Here is a 25752-nt window from a genome sequence, read left to right on the forward strand (position 1 = left end):
AGGCAAGGATATTGCTGCTAGTAAGATTGCACCTAAATCAACCATTTATCGGATCATCAAGAACTTCAAGGAGAGAGATTCAATTGTTGTGAAGGCGGCATCAGGGCGCCCAAGAAAGTCCAGTAAGCGCCAGGACCGTCTCCTAAAGTTGATTCAGCTGTGGGATCGGGGCACCACCAGTGCAGAGCTTGCTCAGGAATGGCAGCAGGCAGGTGTGAGTGCATCTGCACGCACGGTGAGGCGAAGACTTTTGGAGGATGGCCTGGTGTCAAGAAGGGCAGCAAAGAAGCCACTTCTCTCCAGGAAAAACATCAGGGACAGACTGATATTCTGCAAAAGGTACAGGGATTGGACTGCTGAGGACTAGGGTAAAGTAATTTTCTCTGATGAATCCCCTTTCCGATTGTTTGGGGCATCCGGAAAACACCTTGTCCGGAGAAGACAAGGTGAGCGCTACCATCAGTCCTGTGTCATGCCAACAATAAAGCATCCTGAGACCATTCATGTGTGGGGTTGCTTCTCAGCCAAGGGAGTGGGCTCACTCACAATTTTGCCTAAGAACACAGCCATGAATAAAGAATGGTACCAACACATCCTTCGAGAGCAACTTCTCCCAACCATCCAAGAACAGTTTGGTGACGACCAATGCCTTTTCCAGCATGATGGAGCACCTTGCCATAAGGCAAAAGTGATAACCAAGTGGCTCGGGGAACAAAACATCAACATTTTGGGTCCAAGGCCAGGAAACTCCCCAGACCTTAATCCCATTGAGAACTTGTGGTCGATCCTCAAGAGGCGGGTGGACAAACAAAAACCCACAAATTCTGACAAACTCCAAGCATTGATTATGCAAGAATGGGCTGCCATCAGTCAGGATGTGGCCCAGAAGTTAATTGACAGCATGCCAGGGCGGATTGCGTAATGGTCTTGAAAAAGAAGGGTCAACACTGAAAATATTGACTCTTTGCATAAACTTAATGTAATTATCAATAAAAGCCTTTGACACTTATGGAATGTTTGTAATTATACTTCAGTATACCATAGTAACATCTGACAAAAATATCTCATAACACTGAAGCAGCGAACTTTGTGAAGACCAATACTTGTGTCATTCTCAAAACTTTTGACCGACGACTGTACTTCGATATGATGGTTATTATATCAATATTTGCGCATAAAGGAGTTTCCGCCGCCATTTCAAGATCCCACCATGTCAAACAAACAAATTATATGTCTGCCTTTATAAAATTGTACCGAAACGTCCTGTTTCCATCACAGCTGTCGTGATTTTTTTTTATTTATACGGTATGACTTTACTTGCATAAAAACTCTGGATGGAAAACATGGTTAGTGATAATTACATTTTGTCTGGAGGAAATAGTTACAGTAAAAGTATTTAAATATAGAGGTTGTGTAGCAGCCTACATGATAGGCCTATAGCTGAATGCTGAGGGCTGTGTTCTGTGATCCCACACTGGGTTGTCTGATTTTGATGTTATACGCTGATAAACCCCAGAGGCATACATTCTGCTGCTTTCTGAGATCCAGCGCTAGGGAAGAACAGAGATGAACATACAATGGTGCAAGAACTGCCCTACCATAGAGACTATACTACTGGTGGGGAGTTTATTAACGCGAATGATTAGAAACACACACACACACACACACACACACACACACACTACGGTAAAACAGCATTTCCTCTATCAGGGTTTCCCAAACTCAGTCCTCAGGACTCCAAGGGGTGCACGTTTTGGTTTTTGACCTAGCACTACACAGCGGATTCAAATAATCCAAGCATGAGGATTAGTTGATTATTTGAATCAGCTGTGTAGTGCTATTGCAAAAATAAACAAAAAAAAACGTGCACCCAGGGTGTGCCCCAGGACCAGGTTTGGGAAACCCTACTCTATGTAATTACATGTGGTCTGAATCAGGACTAACCCTTCTCTCCCCACTGACCACACCAGAGTGACAGGGCTGCGTTGAAATGAGCAGCATTCCCATTCCATCGCCGTTCCCTCCCAGTAACCTTAATCAGAGGCCGGGATAAAGGAGCAGATTGGGTTTCCCATTCAGGCCAGGCTACAGAGCTCTGGTTACAAGGGGAATTCCCCGTCATCCAAACAATGGAAACCCCACACTGACTGTAGGGGAATGGGGCTCTGTGGGAGCAGGACTAGTAGTCTCTCTCTGTCTGTCTGTCTGTCTGTGTCGGTCTACTGCTAAACATTGTCTTTAAGAGAGACTAACTAATAGGAAATCATAGAATTCAAACAAGCATAGTTCAATATATTTCTGGGGTTCTAAGGGAACCCATCCTTTGATAGATACCTTCCATCAGTTGGAGGACAGGAGGAGGGTTTATTGAATCCCAATGAGCTCAAACATGACAATGTCAATAGGGCTCTGATTCAGAGTTCTCTGGGTTTGTTGTGGGACGTTGCACTGGGCAGCAGCTGGAAAATGTTGGAATCAGAACTATTACATTAAATTAGAACACAGATGTGGGGAGGGGCTAGGAGGGGAGGGAGGAAGTGGAATGTGACTTGCTAATAATAGGCCTTCCCATTCGTCAGGCCTGCCTGCCTGCCACAGCAGCTCTGCCAGCAGGGGAGTATAGCGCTAGCTGGCTTGGCACAGGAAGAGACTGGACTGCCATAGGTCCTGAGGCATGACGAGCACCGACTGACCACAGTCAGAGATGCAGAGAACGTTAACACTAAATCCTCCATGTTAGCACCATGATGAAATAATAGTTGTTTGGGGTTAGTTGGGGTAGTTTTGTCTTCTTGGAGGGAGCTTTGGTGCAAACATGGCGCCCGTTAGAATTCTACATCTCAAACCAAGTTTGCCAAAGTTTGAAACAACAAACTAATGGGAGGAAAAACATTCTGTTGGGCACCAAGGGATGTTTGTGTGTCAAGGTCAATATTGTGGTGATATTAGTTGGGAATGAGAACCATAAATATCATTGGTCGAGTGGAAAGTTGATCCAGTTCCCCCTCAGCTGTTGCAAAGCACTATGGGTGGCTCCTCTTGCTACTAGCGGGGACAACTGGTGGTTTGGGAGAGGTGAGAGGCGAAGGAGGGGGGTTGGGTGTGGAGAGGATGGGTGAGCGAGTGGGTGCGTTAGTACGGCAGCTGTTGATGGGCCGTCTAACTATAGACCCGTAGCTGATTGGTTAGGCTTGGGGGTGCATGGGCACAACACTCTCTTGCACACCCACTCCCCATTTAGGTGGATAAGTCACTCTGGTACCTTTAGGACCACAGGGACCAGGCCTCCTAACTTCACCAGAGACAATGAACATATCTAAGTGTCCACCTACACCCCCCCTTACCCTGTACAAACCCCCATCACAAACTGACAAGAGCATAGTAGTGATTTCAAGGCTGTTGAGTCTGGGCTCTAAAACAGAGACACAGACAGAGACAGAGAGACAGACAGAGAGAGAGAGAGAGAGAGGAGCGACTTCGTTGGATGACAATTAGACGCATTCCATTGTCCTCGTAGAAGGCAAAAATGTCTTTGAAACCTGATGATATGAATTGCAGTGGTTTGTTTTCCACCAGGGCAGGAGACATCCAGACATGGTTAGTTCTTCTGGTGCTACCGTCTCCTTGGACATGATGAGAGAGAGGCCTTCAGAAGGGCCCTTGTCAAGACCTCTCCTGATTCAGGGACTTCCTCCACAGCTCCAATATGTAATTCATGCTCATCATCTACAAAGCATCAAGAGTAAATGTCTTGGTAAAAATCTGACAGATGTGCTAGCAATAAAGATCAGCTAAAAAAAAAAAAAAATGTATCCAGTAATTTCATCAAAACAAATATAAATGAAGACACGGCAGAGTTCGTCGCATCCAACGTCCAAAACCACCACATAAGCCCTTCTGCTCAATCTCTCTCTCTCCTTGACCAATCACAACAAAGTTCCCTGGCTGTGGTTGACGTGATCCTGAGACATCCTGTACGAGCTGTAAGAGACAAACATCGTTCAGGCTGGTCTTCTTCATTAGTCTTTAACGTGCCAGGCCGGGCGCCCAGCCCAGTATGGTAAACCAGTAAGACTGGCCCACCCCAGAACCCACTCTGGAGTCCCAACAACAGACAGACTGTGATGGAGGACAGATACTGGATGTAAAGAGTCTCTCTCTCGCTCTCTCCTACGCCTGTAGCACACACACAAACTTCCTCAAAAGAACCACTCCATTAGAGGAGAGAACTCATGAATATCAAGATCACTGCACGCAGGAGGAGGCCTGTACAATGACCTCTCTGTCTGTGTGTGTGTGTGTGTGTGTGTGTGTGTGTGTGTGTGTGTGTGTGTGTGTGTGTGTGTGTGAGATACAGGCGTAGGAGAGTGGGAGAATGGACATTAGTTTTACAGTTTTATGTACCAATGGAATATTGGCACTGACTATTTTAGGTAGTGAGTTTCTGTTTCTACATCAACGACGTAAGCAGGTGATGTTCGGCTAAAGGAGTACAGAGGGCTGTGAGCGGTGGATTAGTAATGGAGAGAGAGAATGAGAAGTCAGTGTTTCTCCTATACTGAGTTAGTATTGGCGCACCGACGCTGCTAAATCGTTGCCGCCACTGCAAAAAATAAAAATGTAAAAAACTTTCTGCCGAGACACGCTTTTATTAAGATCAGAGTGACTTTAAGTCCGGGAAAACTCCAGGGTTGGATGGCATACCAGTCGAGGTATACCAAACCTTTTTTGATATACTCAGAGGAACGTTATTAGCATGTTTTAACCACTCCTATGTAAATGGTAGATTATCAGGCACTCAAGAAGAAGGTCTGATTTCATTATTACTGAAACAGGATACAAGTGGAAAATATAAAGATCCAGTCCATTAAAAAAAATTGGAGGCCCCTTACACTTCAGTGTTGTGATGCAAAAATTCGAGCAAAATGTATAGCACATAGAATTAAAAAGGTATTGTCGGACATTATTCATTCTAATCAGACAGGTTTTTTACATAGACGATACATTGGAGATAATATGAGGCAAGTAATGGAAACAATAGAACACTTGAAAAATCTGGGAAACCAGGCCTGCTATTCATAGCAGACTTCGAAAAGGCATTTGATAAAGTATGACTGGGGTTTATAGGGCGGCAGGTAGCTTAGTGGGTAAAAGCGTTGTGCCAGTAACCGAAAGGTCGCTGGTTCTAATCCCCGAGCCGACTAGGTGAAAAATCTGTTGATGTGCCCTTGAGCAAGGCACTTAACCCTAATTGCTCCTGTAAGTCGCTCTGGATAAGAGCGTCTGCTAAATGACTAAAAATGTAAATGTAAAAAAATTTAAATATATAACTGCCTGGAGCAGTGGTCTAAGGCACTGCATCGCAGTGCTAGCTGTGCCACTAGAGATCCTGGCTCTGTCGTAGCCAGCCGCGACCGGGAGACCCATGGGGCGGTGCACAATTGGCCCAGCGTCGTCCAGGGTAGGGGAGGGTATGGCCGGCAGGGATGTAGCTCAGTTGGTAGAGCATGGCGTTTGCAACGCCAGGGTTGTGGGTTCGATTCCCACGGGGGGACAGTATGGTTTTATTTTATTTTATTTAAAAATAATGTATGCACTCACTAACTGTAAGTCGCTCTGGATAAGAGCGTCTGCTAAATGACTAAAATGTAAATTTCAATTTTGGAGAATCTCTTATATATATATTGGGTTAAAATCATGTATAGTAACCCTAGGTGTAAAATTGTAAATAATGGCTATTTCTCAGAAAGTTTTAAACTGTCAAGAGGAGTGAAACAAGGTTGTCCACTATCGGCATATCTATTTATTATTGCCATCGAGATGTTAGCTATTAAAATCAGATCCAACAATAATATCAAGGGATTAGAAATCCAGGGCTTAAAAACAAAGGTGTCATTGTATGCTGATGATTCATGTTTTCTTTTAAATCCACAACTTGAATCCCTCCACAGCCTCATAGAGGATCTAGATACATTTTCTAACCTCTCTGGATTACAACCAAATTATGATAAATGTACTATATTACATATTGGATCACTAAAAAATACAATTTTTACATTACCATGTAGTACTAATAAAATGGTCTGATGGTGATGTGGATATGCTCGGAACACATATCCCAAATGAAATAAATGATCTCACTCCAATAACTTTTAATAGAAAGTTAGCAAAAATAGATAAGATCTTGCTACCATGGAAAGGTAAATACCTGTCAATTTGTGGAAAAATCACCCTGATTAACTCTTTAGAATTATCCCAGTACACCTATTTGCTTATGGTCTTGCCTACGCCTAGCGAACAGTTTTTAAATTATATGAGAAATAAATATTCCATTTGATTTGGAACGGCAAGCCAGACAAAATTAAACGGGCCTATTTATATAATGAATATGAATTCGGAGGACAGAAATGATTAAATATTAGACCTATCACTAAAAGCTTCAGTCATACAAAAGTTATACTTAAATCCGAACTGGTTCTCTAGCAAATTAGTAAGATTGTCTCACCCAATGTTCAAGAATGGCCTTTTCCCCTTTATTCAGATTACAACCTCTCACTTTCAGTTATTTGAAAAGGAAATAATCTCCCAAATATCACGATTTCTAAAACAAGCCATAGAAAGTTGGTTGCAATTTCAATTTAATCCTCCAGAAATGACAGAACAAATAATGCAACAAATATTATGGTTAAACTCAAATATACTAATTGATTTAAAAAAACATTATTTTTTGACAAAAAGTTTAAAAAAGGTATAATCTTCGTAAATGATATCTTTGGTAGGACTGGTGGAGTTATGTCGCACATGCAACTAACAAAAACATATGGAAATGTCTGCTCTACCCAAAATTACAACCAAATAATTGCAGCATTACCGCAAAAATGGAAGAGAAAAGTGGAAGGGGGAAAAAGTAAGAAACTTGTCTGTCGGCCTTGCATTAAAGAACACAATTGGTTAAAGAAAATTGTGATAAATAAAAAAGTATACCAGTTTCATTTAAGGACCAAAGGATTGACAGCCGTCCCATATAGATTGCAAAATAGTTGGGAAGAGATTTTTGACGTACCGATTCCATGGCATAGTGTTTATGAACTGATACGCAAACATCACGCTAGCGTCATTTTTTGGGTTAACATAGAATTGGCTGGGGCCGTCGTTGAGATCAAATTAAAAACTGTCAGATTAGTTTAAAAGGGAACATCATTTAATTTTCATGCATTTTGGAGTAGAATGTCCTTTAAAAAAAAAAAAGTAACCAGAAGTGATCTTCTCACAGTCGTTCAAGAAAAGAAAATACAGAGAAAGAAAGAGAGTGAGAGAGAAGAGAGAGAAGAAAAGAGAGGCAGCTCTGCATTTTCCATGTTACTATGACAACGTAGCATTACCAGTCCAACATTCCTGGATCAGACATTAACATTAACATAAAAAAACAGTCCTCCAAAAGATTGAATGGTTAACACGTGTGTGTGTGTGAGAGAGAGAGAGCGAGAGCGAGAGAGGCAGCTCTGCATTTTCCATGTTACTGCGACAACGTAGCATTACCAGTCCAACATTCCTGGATCAGACATTAACATAGAAAAACAGTCTTCCCAACAGACTGAATGGTTAACTGGTGTGAGTGAGAGAGGTCTCAAACAGTTTGGGTAACTTCTGTTTAAAGTAATACACTGACTGGAGTAACTTAACTGAAGTATGTGTGGCACACTACTAATGGACGTGGCGCCCTGTGACATCAGTGATTTACGTTTCCCTGACAGCTAGGTGCATGTCCAGGTCTGGAGGGTCGGGGAATGAAAGAATGAGATACAGTGAGAGACTCAGACAGACAGAGAGGACAGACAGACAGAGAGGACAGGCTGGAAAAGCACTCAGAAGGTGAGGGTGAGAAACGGGGCTAGACAGGGCTTGAGCGGGAGAGAAAGGGGGCTAGACAGGGCTTGAGCAGGAGAGAAAGACTGAAGAGGCTGTAGATGGAGATAGAAGCTGGCAGGCAGGCAGTGAAATGGCTGGCTAGGTGGCCCACCCAGGTTCTCCTCTTCCTGCATAAAGAGGACCAGAGAACCAGGACCAGAAAACCAGAGGAGTGACTTAAAATAAAATCAAAACAGTCAGCATGATGCTAGATCTACTGTAACAGTGATGTCATCCAGTGAAGCAACAAGGACTTGCTGTTGATAGGAAGCTGTCTTCTCTAGCCCAGCGTAACTGAAGCACAGAATTAGGCTGCCAACTCCTTTAACCCCCTTCTCCTCACTGTGCTTCAAGCTATACATCACAACAACACTGAAGTGTCACAAATAAACATTTCACCCTTCACACTGGCCCAACAACAGACTGGCAGTAGCACCCTTCACACTGGCCCAACAGACTGGCAGTAGCACCCTTCACACTGGCCCAACAGACTGGCAGTAGCACCCTTCACACTGGCCCAACAACAGACTGGCAGTAGCACCCTTCACACTGGCCCAACAACAGACTGGCAGTAGCACCCTTCACACTGGCCCAACAGACTGGCAGTAGCACCCTTCACACTGGCCCAACAACAGACTGGCAGTAGCACCCTTCACACTGGCCCAACAACAGACTGGCAGTAGCACCCTTCACACTGGCCCAACAGACTGGCAGTAGCACCCCTTCACACTGGCCCAACAACAGACTGGCAGTAGCACCCTTCACACTGGCCCAACAACAGACTGGCAGTAGCACCCTTCACACTGGCCCAACAGACTGGCAGTAGCACCCTTCACACTGGCCCAACAGACTGGCAGTAGCACCCTTCACACTGGCCCAACAACAGACTGGCAGTAGCACCCTTCACACTGGCCCAACAACAGACTGGCAGTAGCACCCTTCACACTGGCCCAACAGACTGGCAGTAGCACCCTTCACACTGGCCCAACAACAGACTGGCAGTAGCACCCTTCACACTGGCCCAACAACAGACTGGCAGTAGCACCCTTCACACTGGCCCAACAGACTGGCAGTAGCACCCTTCACACTGGCCCAACAGACTGGCAGTGGCCGTAGGACACAAACCTCTTTCTCTGCGTCTGTCCAGTGACAGGCCAAATCAAATCAGTGGACAGATAGCCTAACGCCCTCCTGTACAAAGCAGCCATTGTTGTTAATCCTACAGCAGACATCGGAATGAACTCCGTCTCCACCATACTAGCCTGTCTATCCTCCTCCCCCCTACAGCCACTTTTAGGAGGAAGATTTTGGCATGCGGAAGGAGGGGAGTATGTGTATGTGTGTGTGAGTGTGTGTGTGTGTGTGTGTGGGTGGGTTGGTGGGGGGGGGGTCCTATATAGTTACACCCAACTCTTTCACCCCTTTTTAAATGATATTTATCTTGATATCCCTGTGGAACAGACTGTCCTGTGCTTGGCCTGTCTTTGTCTTCCGCAAAAAGAATGAAAAACAAATCTATTTTCTCTCCCCTCATCCCTCTCTCTCTCTCTCTCCGTCTTGCATCTGCTCTCTACAACAGCCCCTTGACAACAGCCTGCTTTCAGATGCTTATGGAACGAATTATAATAATAATATCAGTAAAAATGACGAATAGTTGCTGTCAAACCTCTCCCTCTTCTGTTCCACTTAGCCACCGCGATCATGTGACCAGGAGCGGGCTAACTGCACCACAGGAAGAACCAGCTGGAGAAAAACATAGGGGTGAAAGAGGGGTGTGTTGGCAGGAGAAACAGTGCATGGACATTTTAAGAATGTTTAATTCCTCAGCTGGGGATTGAGAGAGAAAGCCGTTGTTGCTATTTCCAAAACCCTGGCCTTGAGGAGAGGAGAACCGAGGAATAGACAGGAGAGGAGAAGTTGTAAAAGCAGAAGTGGTGGTTGTAAGAATGAGAGGAGGAAAGAACAAAGGTAAGAAGAGTGGAGGAGTAGAGTGGAGGAGTAGAGTGGAGTGGAGGAGTAGAGTGGAGTGGAGGAGTAGAGTGGAGTGGAGGAGTGGCGTGGAGGAGTGGAGTGGAGGAGTAGAGTGGAGGAGTAGAGTGGAGGAGTAGTGGAGGAGTAGAGTGGAGTGGAGGAGTAGAGTGGAGGAGTGGAGGAGTAGAGTGGAGGAGTAGAGTGGAGGAGTGGAGTGGAGGAGTAGAGTGGAGTGGAGGAGTAGAGTGGAGGAGTGGAGTGGAGGAGTAGAGTGGAGGAGTAGAGTGGAGTGGAGGAGTAGAGTGGAGTGGAGGAGTAGAGTGGAGTGGAGGAGTAGAGTGGAGGAGTAGAGTGGAGTGGAGGAGTAGAGTGGAGGCGTGTAGGAGTAGAGTGGAGTGGAGGAGTAGAGTGGAGGCGTGTAGGAGTAGAGTGGTTACTATAAGGGTCTGGGTGTAATCAGTGTCTATGATCAGAGCGGTAGGAAGGAAGTAGGGCCTAACCTGCAGGCTGGCTGCTATGTAGTCATACCCGTTCTTACTTCACACCCAGGCAGGTAGCAGGTAGCGTCCAAGGCCGGTAAAGTAAGTAGGCCTCCCTCCGTCATTATGGGTGTGAAGGACACTGATAGCAGTGCAACTGAAGAACAACATTTGTCTGACGCCGAGCAGAAATTACAATAAGAAGCATTTTAGATCTGCGTTTACAAAATGCAGCAAGATATTTCTTACGCGTTTTATCTTTTTTTCCTGCGTGAAAAACACAGAATTCGGCTCCTCCCCCCTCTTCTCTGAGCAGATCAGGCAGGCCCGTTGCCCTAGCGACTCCAGACTCCACACAGACACAGCGTGTATACATACTGCTTCAGAGCCAGTACTGTTCTTCCTTTAGACAAGCGTGCGTCAAAACTTGGTTCATTTGCACAATGTCTCTCGTTCACATTCGCTTGTAAAATGTCCAACCTCACCAAAAATGACATTCGGTAGCTCCTACCTGTATATGTATAACTTTATGTGCTGGATTGCCCATCTTTGCAATTAGTTTATTTTCGTTTGCGCTCATTAGCATATGTAGCTAGCTAGCTAGCCTCCATGGAAATTCTCTATTACTTGTGTAGCTGTAGCTCAGTTGGTAGAGCATGGCGCTTGCAACGCCAGGGTTGTGGGTTCGTTTCCCACGGGGGGGGGGGGGCCAGTATGAAAAATGTATGCACTCACTAACTGTAAGTCGCTCTGGATAAGAGCTTCTGCTAAATGACTAAAAATGTAACAAATGTAAATGCTAATTTTGTTAGCATTCTGGTAATAGACACCCATTGGGCTTTTGTTTTGCGTTTTTGGCGACCCCTTGTGTACTAAGCCGGTAATACCGTAATTCCTGGGGTGAGAGAAAGACGGTGTGACAATCTGGATACCGCCTGACCCTAACATACCTATGCTGCTAGACAGTTGCATCAGACAGCCTTGTGGACAGCCTTGTGGACAGCCTTGTGGACAGCCTTGTGGACAGCCTTGTGGACAGCCTTGTGGACAGCCTTGTGGACAGCCTTGGTTCTGACATATGAAATATTATGTGGTGTGAAATCCACAAGGCCTCATGCCATCAGCTGGCCTCATGCCATCAGCTGGCCTAATTTCAGATGGGCAAAGAGAGATGTGGGTGAGATTCCATTAGCCTTCCCTCGCTATCCCTCGCTCTCTGGGGCAGCGGAGGTGGGCGGCCCTCACCACCACCACCGCCCCCCCGAGTGAGTGACCAGAGCCATTCACAACTCCAGCCTGTCACAGAGTGGGATGTGGCAGCGTTCATTCTGCTCGACTGAGATCGGACACGCAGCAGATCTCTCCAGAAGCCGCTGTGTCGCCGTGACACCATCGAGGAGTTCCAGGGGACAATAGGCATTAGCTCATGCTTTGCTTGGCCCCCCATCAAGTGGACCAATGGGGCCAATGATTGAGCAATGCATCACACGTGGACACCCCAGTGAATTAGGGCGACCCCCCTGGTGCCAATACAAAACTCCCCCATCCCCTCCACACACCCCCAGCGCGATGCTGGGGCAAGCGGTAGCTGTGTAGTAGCCTGGGCCTGGTGATTGGTGGATGAAATACCAGTGGTATAGAATGGAGGTGCAGTGTAGAGGGCTGCTAAAGCCTGAGGAACAATACAGACATAGCTACTGTTCACATTCCTGGGGCCATGAACAGGCTGCAGGGGAGAGAGGGGGAGAGAGAGAGGGAGGGAGAGGTAGGCTTGAGAGGGTGGAGGAGGTCCTGGGGGACTAGAGTGAGTGAGTGGGTTAGAGCGTGTGTGTGTGTTTGCCCATTTATTTGTCCAAGCTCCACCCAGATACAGACACTCCCGTACTGAAAGACTGCGGTCAGTGCACACTACATGTGTTTCTTTAGTGAAAGACCATGCATCCCTATCCTTAAGAAGCCTTAGAGGGGCAGACAAACCCTGAGCTATCAGGTTGTTATACTGTCAATGTTCTAGTCAGCCATTTTGAACTCCTGAGGAATGCAGATTGTTTCTGGATAATTAGGCTGATTTAGTCTACACCCGCCGTCACCTCGGAGCTGTCAAGGCTCCTTCAATCACTAGCTATTCTCTGGCTCCTCACACTCAGAGGTATTTTCTCTATCCCTCAGGCTTGCAACAGAAGACAGGCACAGAGTGTATGATGTGAATCGTTGGCTCACTATAAACAGTTTATAACAAGTTATAAACAGACCAAACAAGTTATCAATCTCACACCATCCCACGACGTATCTTTAACTAAAATGTTGTCATCATATTGGGGATAAATGGTTGCTATTTTGTAAGACACCGCGGCTGCCATTCTGGATCGACGGCCATCTGCCCAGTCAGACAGGAAGTCAAGTGGAAAGAGGCAATCCATTTGTTCTCCCGCTGTGCGTGCCTTTGAAGTGAGTGAGTCATGTTTATTGTTTTGACTTTGTCTGTCAGAGCCCAGAGAGCCTTATGAGTCCCCTGCAGCCAATACCCCTCCAAACAATGACCAGCTCCATATCCTGTGGACCGCGCCATTTCTTTCAACTGCTTATTGGACAGGGATGGGGGGGTAGTCGATGGAAAATACCACTTTAAAAACAGCCCATCTCCATGGCAGTAGCTCTTCCTCTCCCATCACTGTAAAAAGGGAGAAATACCAACAACAACGATATGCAACGGAGAAAGACAACATAGTGTACATGTTGGAATGGAAAGAGAGCGAGAGACAAAGATCGAGAGAGGGGGAAGAGCGAGAGAGGAAAGAGAGAGAGGGGGAAAGAGAGAGAGGGGGGAAGAGCGAGAGAGAGGGGGGGGAAGAGCGAGAGAGGGGAAGAGAGCGAGAGACAAAGATCGAGAGAGGGGAAGAGCGAGAGAGGGGAAAGAGAGAGAGGGGGAAGAGCGAGAGAGGGGGGAAGAGCGAGAGAGAGGGGAAAGAGAGCGAGAGAGGGGAAGAGAGCGAGAGAGGAGACAGAGAGTGAGCCGAGGGGAAAGAGAGAGAGGGGGGAAGAGCGAGAGAGAGGGGACAGAGAGCGAGCCGAGGAGAAAGAGAGAGAGGGGGGAAGAGCGAGAGAGAGGGGGGGGGGAAATGACACACTACATGTGTGTGTGTGTGTGTGGGGGGGGTCATTGTGTAGAGGTGTGAGTGGATAAGCAGCAGAGCAGTAGTGCATCTCTGATGGTTACAGCTGCCTTCCTGTAAGAGGCCTCCTTGTCAAGGTCAAACACCACTATTGTAGAACTAAACTCTAAGCATCAGATGATATTTCAGATCTGAGTCTTTTTGTTTGCCAACAAACACATATGTTTTTACTTTCTTAGTGTACAGTAATATAATCACAGCTGAATCTCAGTACATATACTTACATCTTGTGATGTAAACGATAGATCTGATCAAGACAACTCCACGACTCAAAATGAGCATTGTTTAGAACAAACTGGTGCGACTGTAAAGAAAAGGGGCAACACGTCCAGGGGAGGGAGTCTGCCCCTCATTTGCTCGACATTCTCACACACAGGTTCCGGCACGATATGTGTCCGGCTCTTGGCCCATAAATAACAAGGCTGTTTCTACGGATTGAATATCTGTGTTGGGGGATGTGGATGCGAGCTGGACGGGAGGCCACAGGAGAGAGCGCTGTGTCCTCAGCTGTTGCGTGGAGGAGACCGGACGGGAGTTACAACAAGTCTGTAGACCTCAGTGAGATTATACTACATTCATACACACACACACACAGCTTTGTGCTGGCAGTCTTCATTACTCTCTTTCCCTCTGTAATTCCTGCTCTCTCTTACACTCTTTCCCTTTCTGTTGTGGCTCACATCATTACTAGTCGCTGAAATGCCTGTATCTGCAGTTCTCACACATTCTAATGTAAGTATCACAATCCAGTGGATAAAAAGTAATATTCTCATGAATAATTTTAGCTAACATCTTGAGCGCCTTGCTCTTGGCTAACACTTCAAACCACCAGTTAAACTGCAGTAAGGAAACATACGTTCACTAGGTCTGTATGCCCTCCTTGTGTTAGGATTCAATATGAAGGACAAACTAATCTACAGCCTTCTTCTCCACTCTGCTGTGTTATTGGACTGTTCTACAGCCTTCTTCTCCACTCTGCTGTGTTATTGGGCTGTTCTACAGCCTTCTGCTCCACTCTGCTGTGTTATTGGGCTGTTCTACAGCCTTCTTCTCCACTCTGCTGTGTTATTGGGCTGTTCTACAGCCTTCTGCTCCACTCTGCTGTGTTATTGGGCTGTTCTACAGCCTTCTTCTCCACTCTGCTGTGTTATTGGGCTGTTCTACAGCCTTCTGCTCCACTCTGCTGTGTTATTGGGCTGTTCTACAGCCTTCTTCTCCACTCTGCTGTGTTATTGGGCTGTTCTACAGCCTTCTGCTCCACTCTGCTGTGTTATTGGGCTGTTCTACAGCCTTCTTCTCCACTCTGCTGTGTTATTGGGCTGTTCTACAGCCTTCTCATCCACTCTGCTGTGTTATTGGGCTGTTCTACAGCCTTCTGCTCCACTCTGCTGTGTTATTGGGCTGTTCTACAGCCTTCTCCTCCACTCTGCTGTGTTATTGGGCTGTTCTACAGCCTTCTTCTCCACTCTGCTGTGTTATTGGGCTGTTCTACAGCCTTCTTCTCCACTCTGCTGTGTTATTGGGCTGTTCTACAGCCTTCTGCTCCACTCTGCTGTGTTATTGGGCTGTTCTACAGCCTTCTTCTCCACTCTGCTGTGTTATTGGGCTGTTCTACAGCCTTCTTCTACACTCTGCTGTGTTATTGGGCTGTTCTACAGCCTTCTGCTCCACTCTGCTGTGTTATTGGGCTGTTCTACATCTACAGCCTTCTCCACTCTGCTGTGTTATTGGGCTGTTCTACAGCCTTCTTCTCCACTCTGCTGTGTTATTGGGCTGTTCTACAGCCTTCTTCTCCACTCTGCTGTGTTATTGGGCTGTTCTACAGCATTCTGCTCCCCTCTGCTGTGTTATTGGGCTGTTCTACAGCCTTCTTCTCCACTCTGCTGTGTTATTGGGCTGTTCTGCAGCCTTCTTCTCCACTCTGCTGTGTTATTGGGCTGTTCTACAGCCTTCTGCTCCACTCTGCTGTGTTATTGGGCTGTTCTACAGCCTTCTTCTCCACTCTGCTGTGTTATTGGGCTGTTCTACAGCCTTCTTCTCCACTCTGCTGTGTTATTGGGCTGTTCTACAGCCTTCTTCTCCACTCTGCTGTGTTATTGGGCTGTTCTACAGCCTTCTGCTCCACTCTGTGTTATTGGGCTGTTCTACAGCCTTCTGCTCCACTCTGCTGTGTTATTGGGCTGTTCTACAGCCTTCTTCTCCACTCTGCTGTGTTATTGGGCTGTTCTACAGCCTTCTCCACTCTGCTGTGTTATTGGGCTGTTCTACATCTACAGCCTTCTCCACTCTGCATTATTTGGCTGTTGCAAAGCGGCCATTTTGTTGTCCTGCTAAAGGGCACTACACAGTCTATGCAAACGGAGCGGACAGCGGCCCATTTGCGTCGCGTTCCCAAAAATTCTGCCGCACAAATGTATGTAGAAGTACGTAGAGAGTAACATAAACTGACCTCCGTTTGCGTTGATCGTGTAGACTCCTTAAAGCTAACCCAAGCCGCTCCTGCTCCTTTAAAGCTGAGAGGCCTGGACGTGTGGAGGATTTTCCTCTAGCCCCGAGCTGAGACTGATTCTTCTCTGAGCTCCAGCTCAGTAACCTCTGCCAGCCCTGCTCCCATTCAGGGCCAGAAACAAACCGGGGCCACAAACTCCATTGGTTTTAAATTCAGCCCACATGACATTTCCTTCAACTTTAATTGCTTTCATACAATTTATATCTGCAAGTCACGCAAGGCCAAAGTGCTGTGCAGCTCTCTGGCATTACAAAGCCCCTCTTGTCCTGTAATAACCCCCATCAGCAGGAGAGGAGAGGGGAGCGGCCCAAACGCCCGGCCATCCAAACAAGCAGGTCTTCATGCTCTTCCAACTCACATATTGGGACAGGAAGTGGATCCAGCGAGTCCGCAGAGCCCAGGCCAGGCCCCAGCCAGGGCCGTACAGAGCTGGCCTCAGAGTCTGCCTGACCAGCAGGTAGCTTAGTGGTTAAGAGCGTTGTGCCAGTAACCGAAAGGTCGCTGGTTCTAATCCCCGAGCCGACTAGGTGAAAAATCTGTCGATGTGCCCTTGAGCAAGGCACTTAACCCTAATTGCTCCTGTAAGTCGCTCTGGATAAGAGCGTCTGCTAAATGAGTAAAATGTAGAAAGACGAGGCAGAGGGATCCAGCATGTCTGCCTGCTTGCCTGGCTATCTGCCTGGCTGATAGATTGGCTGACCAACATCTGTTCTGGCTGTTCCACAGAGGCTTCAGATCTGTCTGTTTTGCAGACGTCTACAGGCCTGTTACTTTGCAGCAGTACAGGCTATTGTTTTGGAATTTCTACTCCTTCACTCAATTCAATTTCAATTCAAGGGCTTTATTGGCATGGGAAACGTGTGTGCGACTCCGTGTGTGCGACTCCCTAACCATTCCCCCTCTCCCCACTCCGTGTGTGCGACTCCCTAACCATTCCCCCTCTCTCCACTCCGTGTGTGCGACTCCCTAACCATTCCCCCTCTCCCCACTCCTTCCTTTTGCCTAGAACAGTGTCTGAGGCAGCAGAGAGCGAAAGAGAGGGAGGGAGGTAGAGAGAGCCTTGTGGCCCCTGGCTTAGGGCCTCTACCTCCAGCCGAGTCTATGGGAGCAAGAGGGAGGAGGAGCAAGAGGGAGGAGGAGCAAGAGGGAGGAGGAGCAAGAGGGAGGAGGAGCGCAACTCTTACATTTTTCCAAAACAACAGTTCAATCAGTGACCAAAGAGACAGCCGATTGGCTGCCTGTGCCCGGCACATGTAATATGTCACAGCTAGGTGACTCATAGCATACGGAGACCCAGTGAAACTGACCTCCAGGTTAGTACACTAAAGGTTACTGACAAACAAAGGCACTTGTGGTTGGGATGGATCAGGGAGCAGGAAACCAAAGACACTAAAATCAACTGAACTCTACCTGGCTGCCTCAGTTTGGGTCCTACTAATGACAACTGCTGCCGATATCAGTCACTCTTCTTCTGCCATTGGTAAGGAGTGCCCCTGGCCCAAGCCAGAGAACGGCTGGCACAAAACATTCCAAAACAATGACACCAAAGAATCCAAATTAGGACGTTATTGTCATTGAACATGTTGTGCCAACATGGATGACAGCTCTGAGAATATCTGTGACTCTGCTCTGACCCGGTCATGCCCTTAGGATCTAGCCGTGCCCTTGATGAAAATAATCAACACAAGTCACCCAGACTTTTGACCAACATTTGACTGGTGGTCTAGTCGTAATAACTCATACCCACCCCAGGTTGAAAATAAAAGGTTAAGACAAGAGGAATCTAATATCCCATAACTCTTTGCATAAATGAGGAAGAATTCTAAACTAAGGGACCAGCGATGCCACTTAGCAACGGCGCTGGTCCCATGAATCTGTTTATTTTCTAAAGCTTCCGCATGGAATCATTACATTGTGCTAACCTGGGTAATCTTCAACCTAGTACCCACCCAGGACCTCTAACCCCAACAGCCACTTCCACTCCCCGACCCTGCCTTCCTGGTAGAATCCCACCACCACCATCCACCTGCTGCCAGTCCAGCTTACAGGTGCAGAACAGAACAGAACTCTCACCCTGCCCATGTAGACCTACCTGTACATCCTCCCAGGACAGCCCCAACCCAGTGTGACCGACGATGAGGCCTACCCTCTCAGCAGAAACAGCCTCCAATCGCTCCCCGACCTCTCCTCTCACATGCCCCTTACAGGTTTGATATCAACGTTGAGTTTCAAACAGATTGTTTTATCCAGGCTTGAATGGCTGTGATAGCACTGCAGTAACAGTGGTAATCACTCACATCCCTATGTGCTGTGAGGACACAGCAAGATTTAAAAAAAAAATCAGCCTTTCGTCCAGACTGAGCCACTAACAGTAAACTATTAAAGAACTGAATACACCGTTCAATCACATCACTATCCAGGCATGTTAGTGGTTTGCACCTGGTAGCTGGCCAGTTAGGTAGAACTTTTAATGAGCTGGTTGGTCTAATCCAAGCAGTGGCTCGGAGTCTGTTTCTGTGGGTCTGTCCACGCATGCCAGAGTCTGTTTCTGTGGGTCTGTCCACGCATGCCAGAGTCTGTTTCTGTGGGTCTGTCCACGCATGCCAGAGTCTGTTTCTGTGGGTCTGTCCACGCATGCCAGAGTCTGTTTCTGTGGGTCTGTCCACGCATGCCAGAGTCTGTTTCTGTGGGTCTGTCCACGCATGCCAGAGTCTGTTTCTGTGGGTCTGTCCACGCATGCCAGAGTCTGTTTCTGTGAGTCTGTCCACGCATGCCAGAGTCTGTTTCTGTGGGTCTGTCCACGCATGCCAGAGTCTGTTTCTGTGGGTCTGTCCACGCATGCCAGAGTCTGTTTCTGTGGGTCTGTCCACGCATGCCAGAGTCTGTTGCTGTGGGTCTGTCCACGCATGCCAGAGTCTGTTGCTGTGGGTCTGTCCACGCATGCCAGAGTCTGTTTCTGTGGGTCTGTCCACGCATGCCAGAGTCTGTTTCTGTGGGTCTGTCCACGCATGCCAGAGTCTGTTTCTGTGGGTCTGTCCACGCATGCTTGTGTGTATAATAAAACACACACACACACACTTCTCAGACCGGAACCTTAAAGCTGCAATATATAACTTTTTGGGCAACCTGACCAAAATCACATTGAAATATGAGTTATAGATCTGTCATTCTCATTGAAAGCCAGTCTAAGAAGCGGTAGATCTGTTCTGTGTGTGCTATTTCTATGCTTCCCGTTCTTAAGTTTCATTTTTGCTTCTTTTACTTTCGGTTTTGTACACCAGCTTCAAACAGCTGAAAATACAATATTTTTGGTTATTGAAAATATATTTCACAGCGTTATAGATGGTATAATGATTCTCTAAAATATACTTGTTTTGTCACAAACTGAAATTAGGCGACCTAATAGAATTTTCGCAACAAGGAAATCGCGGAGCTATTTCTGCATAGTGCACCTTTAAGAAGGCAGAACACTAATACAGGCAGCACTACAGGATACAGACTCTGGTTGCTGATAGGTCAAACCAATCACAACAACACGGCTGATATTAGTTATGCATTACATACGAACACTACCAATGAATTCAACATACAACAGATTTATGCACAGATCTATGGCAGACGAATGCGCTTCTGTTTGAAGCCCTTTGAAGAGACTGTACCTATCATTAAATGTCAAACTCAGGCTTAATTACAGACTACCCTTATTCCCATTTTTTTTTTTTTGTAAGAACAAAAACCATCCAAACGTTGAGGAGTTTCCTAGTAAAGCAGACACCCTGGTATGTATGCAGTGAGACAGCTTTGTGTAGGATGCAGGCACACACACACACACACACACACACACGCCTTGAGTATGCAGACCAGATGAAAGCACTACTCTAGGCTCAGAACCATGGCATAAACGGGACAGCAGACATGCTGGGGTCCATGTCTATACATAAAAAGGGCCCCAGGACCTAGAATTCAAGATAAAAGCCAGGATTCAATAAGGGCCGCGGAAAGTCCGATTGAGCTGACATCTGCAGCATTGACTTTGAATGCGATCTTCGTGACCGTAGTAACAGTGCATAGCCCGAAAAGGGGCCAATCAGATTGAACCCCGGCCAAAGTCTCATCGTTTATCACCATTCTTTCCTGTCTTGACTTTCACCTCTGCCTCAGTGTACCAGGAAAGACTGTCCAAATCTCGGACCCAACCCCAACCCCTGTACTAACTCAACCCAGCAGAGAGAGAGCCAGGGATTGGTTGGCTAAAACGCTGAATGGCTTCTGCTCTTCTCTCAGCATCAAATCACCTCTCCTCTAGTCCAGCGTCCAGGGAGGACAAAGCCACACACGCTGATCTCCCTCTCTCTATTACCACTCTCATCTACACCATCGCTCTCTCTCTCTCTATGAACTCTTTCTATCGCTCGCACTGTCATTCTATCACACAGACAGGTACTCACTTACTTTACTGTAAGTTACTCTACTGTAAACCCACCCAACCCACCGCTATATCAAGCCAGCTAGGCAGCTCCTCCTCAGTCCAGCTTGGGGACGCAGGGTTAGGAAGTGGAACCTTGAACAGTTGGACTGGAACACTGGGGTTGAAGGTGTCTGTGAGTGGATGTCTGTGAAGGGAGTCAGTCAATGGGGACAGGCTCCTGTTACAGTGGTAGTGAAGATGGGAGCATTGGGAAGGGTTTGGACACGTTTCAACTGAGAGAAATGGGAAAACTGGGAGAGGTTGAGTGGGTGACACAATGCATTGGTTTTACAGTTACCACATCCTGACCGGAGTAAAACTGGACTGTGCTGTCATTTAGGCCTATTCACTGTCAATTGTACTAAGCACTAAATGAAATTGTGTCAGCCGTTGTGACACGCATTGTATTCACGAGTGTGCGGGTGGGGGGGTGGGAAGGGGGGGGGAAGGGGGGGGTATAATAGATTAAATAATTGTCTTGTGGAAACACACAGCGGGTGGATGTGAGAGAAGCACAAGACAGTAAGGATGTGTGACCTATGACCGGGGGAATACTGTCATTGTGCAGGATTTCCTGCAGAGCCAAATGGCAGGACTCTAAACCATAAAGGCTTTAACCCTATTATTTTTCATTTGAGGATTACACACATTGTATCCCATCCTTTTGGGGGGCATTCTAATGTAAAGTAAAATTCCGGAAAAGAACACTGGAAAAAAAGTTCTGAAAAAAAAATCATGCCTCAAAGAGTTTTAAAGGCAGACAGGACAGGAGTCATGATGGAGCAGCAGTGGCCTCCTTAACAAAGAGCTCAGAGTGAAACTTGCCGATCCAGCAGCTCCGGGCCAGCCAGGCAGACTTTGTTTTCCTGCCTGGTTAATTGCAGGGTGCGGTGGGGCCGGGGCTCCCAGCTTTGTTGCTGGTGACAGAGCCAACTGTGAAAACCTCTGCAGGATCGGGCATGTTCACACCCCCGGCTGGGAACGAGAGAGAGGAGACACCTCCTGGAGCCTGGGGTTAGACTGCAGGCGTTCCCTCCCTCACCTCCCCCTCTCCACAGCTCCCAAAAAACACAGCCGCTCCTTCTTTCCCTGCCTCCCCCTCTCGCTGCCTCCCCCTCTCCTTGCCTCCCCCTCTCTCTTTCCCTGCCTCCCCCTCTCTCTTTCCCTGCCTCCCCTCTCTCTTTCCCTGCCTCCCCCTCTCCCTGCCTCCCCCTCTCTCTTTCAATTCAATTCAATTTAAGGTCTTTATTGGCATGGGAAACATATGTTTACATTGCCAAAGCAAGTGAGGTAGATAATAAACAAAAGTGAAATAAACAATAAATATTAACAGTAAACATTACACTCACAAAAGTTCCAAAAGAATAAAGACATTTCAAATGTCATATTATGTATAAATAGTTAAAGTACAAAAGGGAAAATAAATAAACATAAATATAGGTTGTATTTACAATGGTGTTTGTTCGTCACTGGTTGCCCTTCTCTTGTGGCAACAGGTCACAAATCTTTGCTGTGTGTGGCACACTGTGGGTTTTCACCCAATAGATATGGGAGTTTATCAAAATTGGGTTTGTTTTCAAATTCTTTGTGGATCTGTGTAATCTGAGGGAAATATGTGTCTCTAATATGGTCATCAATTATGGTCATACATCTTTCCCTGCCTCCCCCTCTCTCTCTCTCTCTCTCTCTACATTCTCACACCCTTCTCTTTCTCCCTGTTGTTCTCACCAATCTTCCTCCCACTTGTCCAACCTCCTCCCCTCGCTCTGTTTTTCTCCCATTACAGAATCACCGCATGCAACCCCCCCACCTCTCCTCTGGGAAGTGATCTAACCCATGAACAGCCGGACCTCCTGATCAGTGCTCCCTCTGTTGTGTGGTAGTTCTCCTGACATCGTTAGTTCTCGTGAGGGTCGGTCAGGCCACGCCTCTCTGCTTCCGTCATCATCTCTGTGCGTTTACTTTTCAGCCCAATGGCTGCCTGTTTTCCTGGGAACACATCGTCTGATGGCATTGTCATTCATGGCTTTTGCCTGGTCAGTTGGCGTTTAGCATGCTAGTAGATCCCCATAGACTTCGTCATTACGCTAAAGCTAGTTAGCATTGGCTTGCGAAACTACCTCCAATTTTCTTCATACTGGACACAGACATAAAAATGGTATCCACTAGTTCTGGGGTATGCAACCTCTGTTCCTGGAGTGCCCCAGGTACTGCAGGATTATTGTTCCAACTAGGCACCACACCTGACAAACTGAGCTAATTGATCAGTTCAGTGATTGCGTAATTTAAAACACCTGGTCTTCCAGGTCGGTTAAATCAAAACCATGAAGTCCCTGCGGCGCTCCAGGACCGGGGTTGCCTTCCCCTGTACTAGTCCATCAGACTCTGGTGATATAGATAAAAGGCCTCATTGCCAAAATCCCCAAGTATCCCTTTAAGCTAATGTTAAGTATCCCTTTAAGCTAATGTTAAGTATCCCTTTAAGCTAATGTTAAACTGGTACTGATTACTCTTGGAGACAATGGGCATCGGACTGTTGGTACTGCACTGTTGAGTAATCAGGGAACAAGATTGAGGGTCAGTGTGTGAAAAAAAGGGTGTGTGAAGTGAATGTGTATGTTTTAGCAGAGAGGCCTCTGCTGCCCTGAGGCTGAATGGAGAGTAAATCAGGGTGTGTTTTCTCACACCTTCTATAATTACTGCCCCTTTAGAGGACACCCTGCTGAGCTGACCCCTACCACACACACCAAAGTTCTGCCTTGAATCAGGTAGCCATGGTGACCCCTGGGCCAGGGAAGAATGGGTCTGCCTGGCCGTCTCACTCTTCAGAGTCAAGAGTCGCAACACTCATTAGCATTGAGACTGACGGTGTCTCCAGTAGGAGAGATGGAGAGATATGAGCCAGCAGCACTGATAAGGTCATCACTTTCTTATCAAGGTGATCACAGGTAGGTGTGTGTTTGAAACAGCTGACAGAACAGAGCCTCTTCATTGATTCAAACGCTGATATTTTCAGTCACACACACACACACACACACTTCCTTTCAGTACACTGTGGGCATGTGCTGAGGTGAGAGGTGAAAGGTCAGCGTGACACCTCAGTGTGAAAGGCATCTATCTGCTGTTATGGTGCATGGGTGAGTTTTAGAAACAGAAGATACAGCCATTGTGGTTTAACCGGCTGGGGCTCCGAGAACGAAACCAAAGACAACTTCACTGCTGTTGCACAACACACTAGACTAGAGGTGGTCTGTTATCACGTTGCCCGTGGAGATAGGTCCCTTACTGAATGGGAAAACTTTCCATCGAGTGTAATAGGGGCAGGTGCTCTTTCGTGTTATTATATGGCCTAGCACAAAACATAGAACAATTCTGGGAATTAGATTAATCTACTTAAAACAAAAGCGTGCAGCCTGCGTGAAAAGTTTGACATAGCGCTCTAGGGGGTCCCTGCAAGCACAGACAGGTACGGCTCACACAAAGGACTTGATGCTACCTACAGGCCATTACGTATTAGGTCAGACCTGTGTGGATAAGGGGATGGCATTATAAGGTTTTAGCTGACAGCGCCAAACAAAGACAAAAATAATGTCTTCTTTCTCACTTGCCACACAGGTGTTCAAAGGGGCCAATCCTTCAGCACAGTTTATTTTATTTTACCTTTATTTAACCAGGTAAGCCAGTTGAGAACAAGTTCTCATTTACAACTGCGACCTGGCCAAGATAAAGCAAAGCAGCGCGATAAAAACAACAACACAGAGTTACATATGGGGTAAAACAAAACATAAAGTCAAAAATACCACAGAAAATATATATACAGTGTGTGCAAATGTAGCAAGTTATGGAGGTAAGGCAATAAATAGGCTATAGTGCAAAATAATGACAATTAGTATTAACACTGGAATGCTAGATGTGCAAGAGATTATGTGCAAATAGAGATACTGGGGTGCAAAAGAGCAAAGCTATGACTTTTGGGGTTTATGCTCAATTTGCACTGATTTTTTCACAGCCCACTTTCTAAGTCTATCATTTGAGATCAACCAATGTCATCTGAAGTGAGTCTTACACTGAATGAACTTCAGATCTGTGGTGCTTTAAGGATTATGGATTTTTAGTTTTTTGGAAGGACTGGGGACTTTTACATTTGTGTGTTTTCTGTAGAATAATAAATAAATACAAACTTACTTGAGAAAGTACTTCTGTCCGTTGGACGTGTAGGCCATCTCCCATCCATGGGGCAACTCTTCGGCAACATCGAAAGACTGGTGGCGGATATGCGAGTGATGTACCGGGCTTGGAGTTGGGTTGGCTCCCAATCCAAGCTGTAAAGTCGCGGGCGAGGAATGTGACCGTACATGTTGTACGGTGAGTCTGGGCGGGTGGCTGCCCGAATCAGTGCTCGACTGTCGGGAGTGAGATCCAGAATCTGGCTCCTTGAAAAAAGAGTCGGGTAACATTTTTTTCCTCCATGAACTGGGTTTCGGGTTCATAACCGAATTAAAAAGCGCCTCGAGATCCGTATCCGAGTCCTGCGCGACATGGATAACTTGTTGTCCTGGCATTGGCTGAAGTGGTTTGCTCATTTTGCCTTAGTTGAAAAGTTAGAGCAATACAGAAAATATAAAAACGATTTAAAGTTGAGGCTTTATACAAATATCAAACGTTGAACCTTCTGAAGTAGGCCTGGGCTACTCTGTATGTTATGAACCCTCTGTGTGGACAAAAATAGTTCACCTTTCTGCCGTCAAACTCGCATTAAAACTATTCTAGAATAGTAAGATAGAGAACACTAAAATGTGTCCCTACATGAGAAAAGTAATTTGAAATGTAGCTACTTTCCCTTTGCTCCGGCCAGTTCGATAGATCTTGTTGCTCCTGCCCGGACTCCGCTCCCGTCCCAAAGTTTGTAAACTCAACTTTTCTACGCCGCCTGTGTCAGCAGTCGCTCATGAATTATGCATGACCTCCGGCGCTAGAGGGGTAGCACAGTTTCATGATTACAAAACAAATATCTCTCAACTGCCTGAAACTATTGATGGCGGGTGTAACAATGACGCAAATGTTGAAATAGTTCAAACTCAACGCCATAAAGTTGCGGAATAGAGTGGTTGCGAGTTTGTTTTTGTAATAAATCACAGCCGTTTCTTTCCTTTTGGAGATGATCCTGTGTTCTGCTCTATACTAGTAATTTACTGAAATATAACAACTTCAGTAGATTAAGTAAAGTTCATCTAAAACTGTCCA

General features: G+C 46.5%; 1 protein-coding gene across 2 annotated transcripts in view; it reads right to left on the reverse strand.

The window, feature by feature from the left end:
* wwtr1 (WW domain containing transcription regulator 1) overlaps window positions 1–25431 on the reverse strand; it is a 72531-nt gene extending 47100 nt beyond the window's left edge. For both annotated transcript variants that reach the window (XM_041840602.2, XM_041840601.2), the window contains exon 1: window positions 24694–25431. In XM_041840602.2, the coding sequence (XP_041696536.1) occupies window positions 24694–25091 (398 nt within the window). In that variant the 5' untranslated portion in view covers window positions 25092–25431. The remainder of the gene's footprint in view (window positions 1–24693) is intronic.
* Window positions 25432–25752: the final 321 nt, after the last annotated feature.

The sequence above is a fragment of the Coregonus clupeaformis genome, chromosome 20 (assembly GCF_020615455.1).
Source record: "Coregonus clupeaformis isolate EN_2021a chromosome 20, ASM2061545v1, whole genome shotgun sequence".
Classification (NCBI taxonomy): domain Eukaryota; kingdom Metazoa; phylum Chordata; class Actinopteri; order Salmoniformes; family Salmonidae; genus Coregonus; species Coregonus clupeaformis.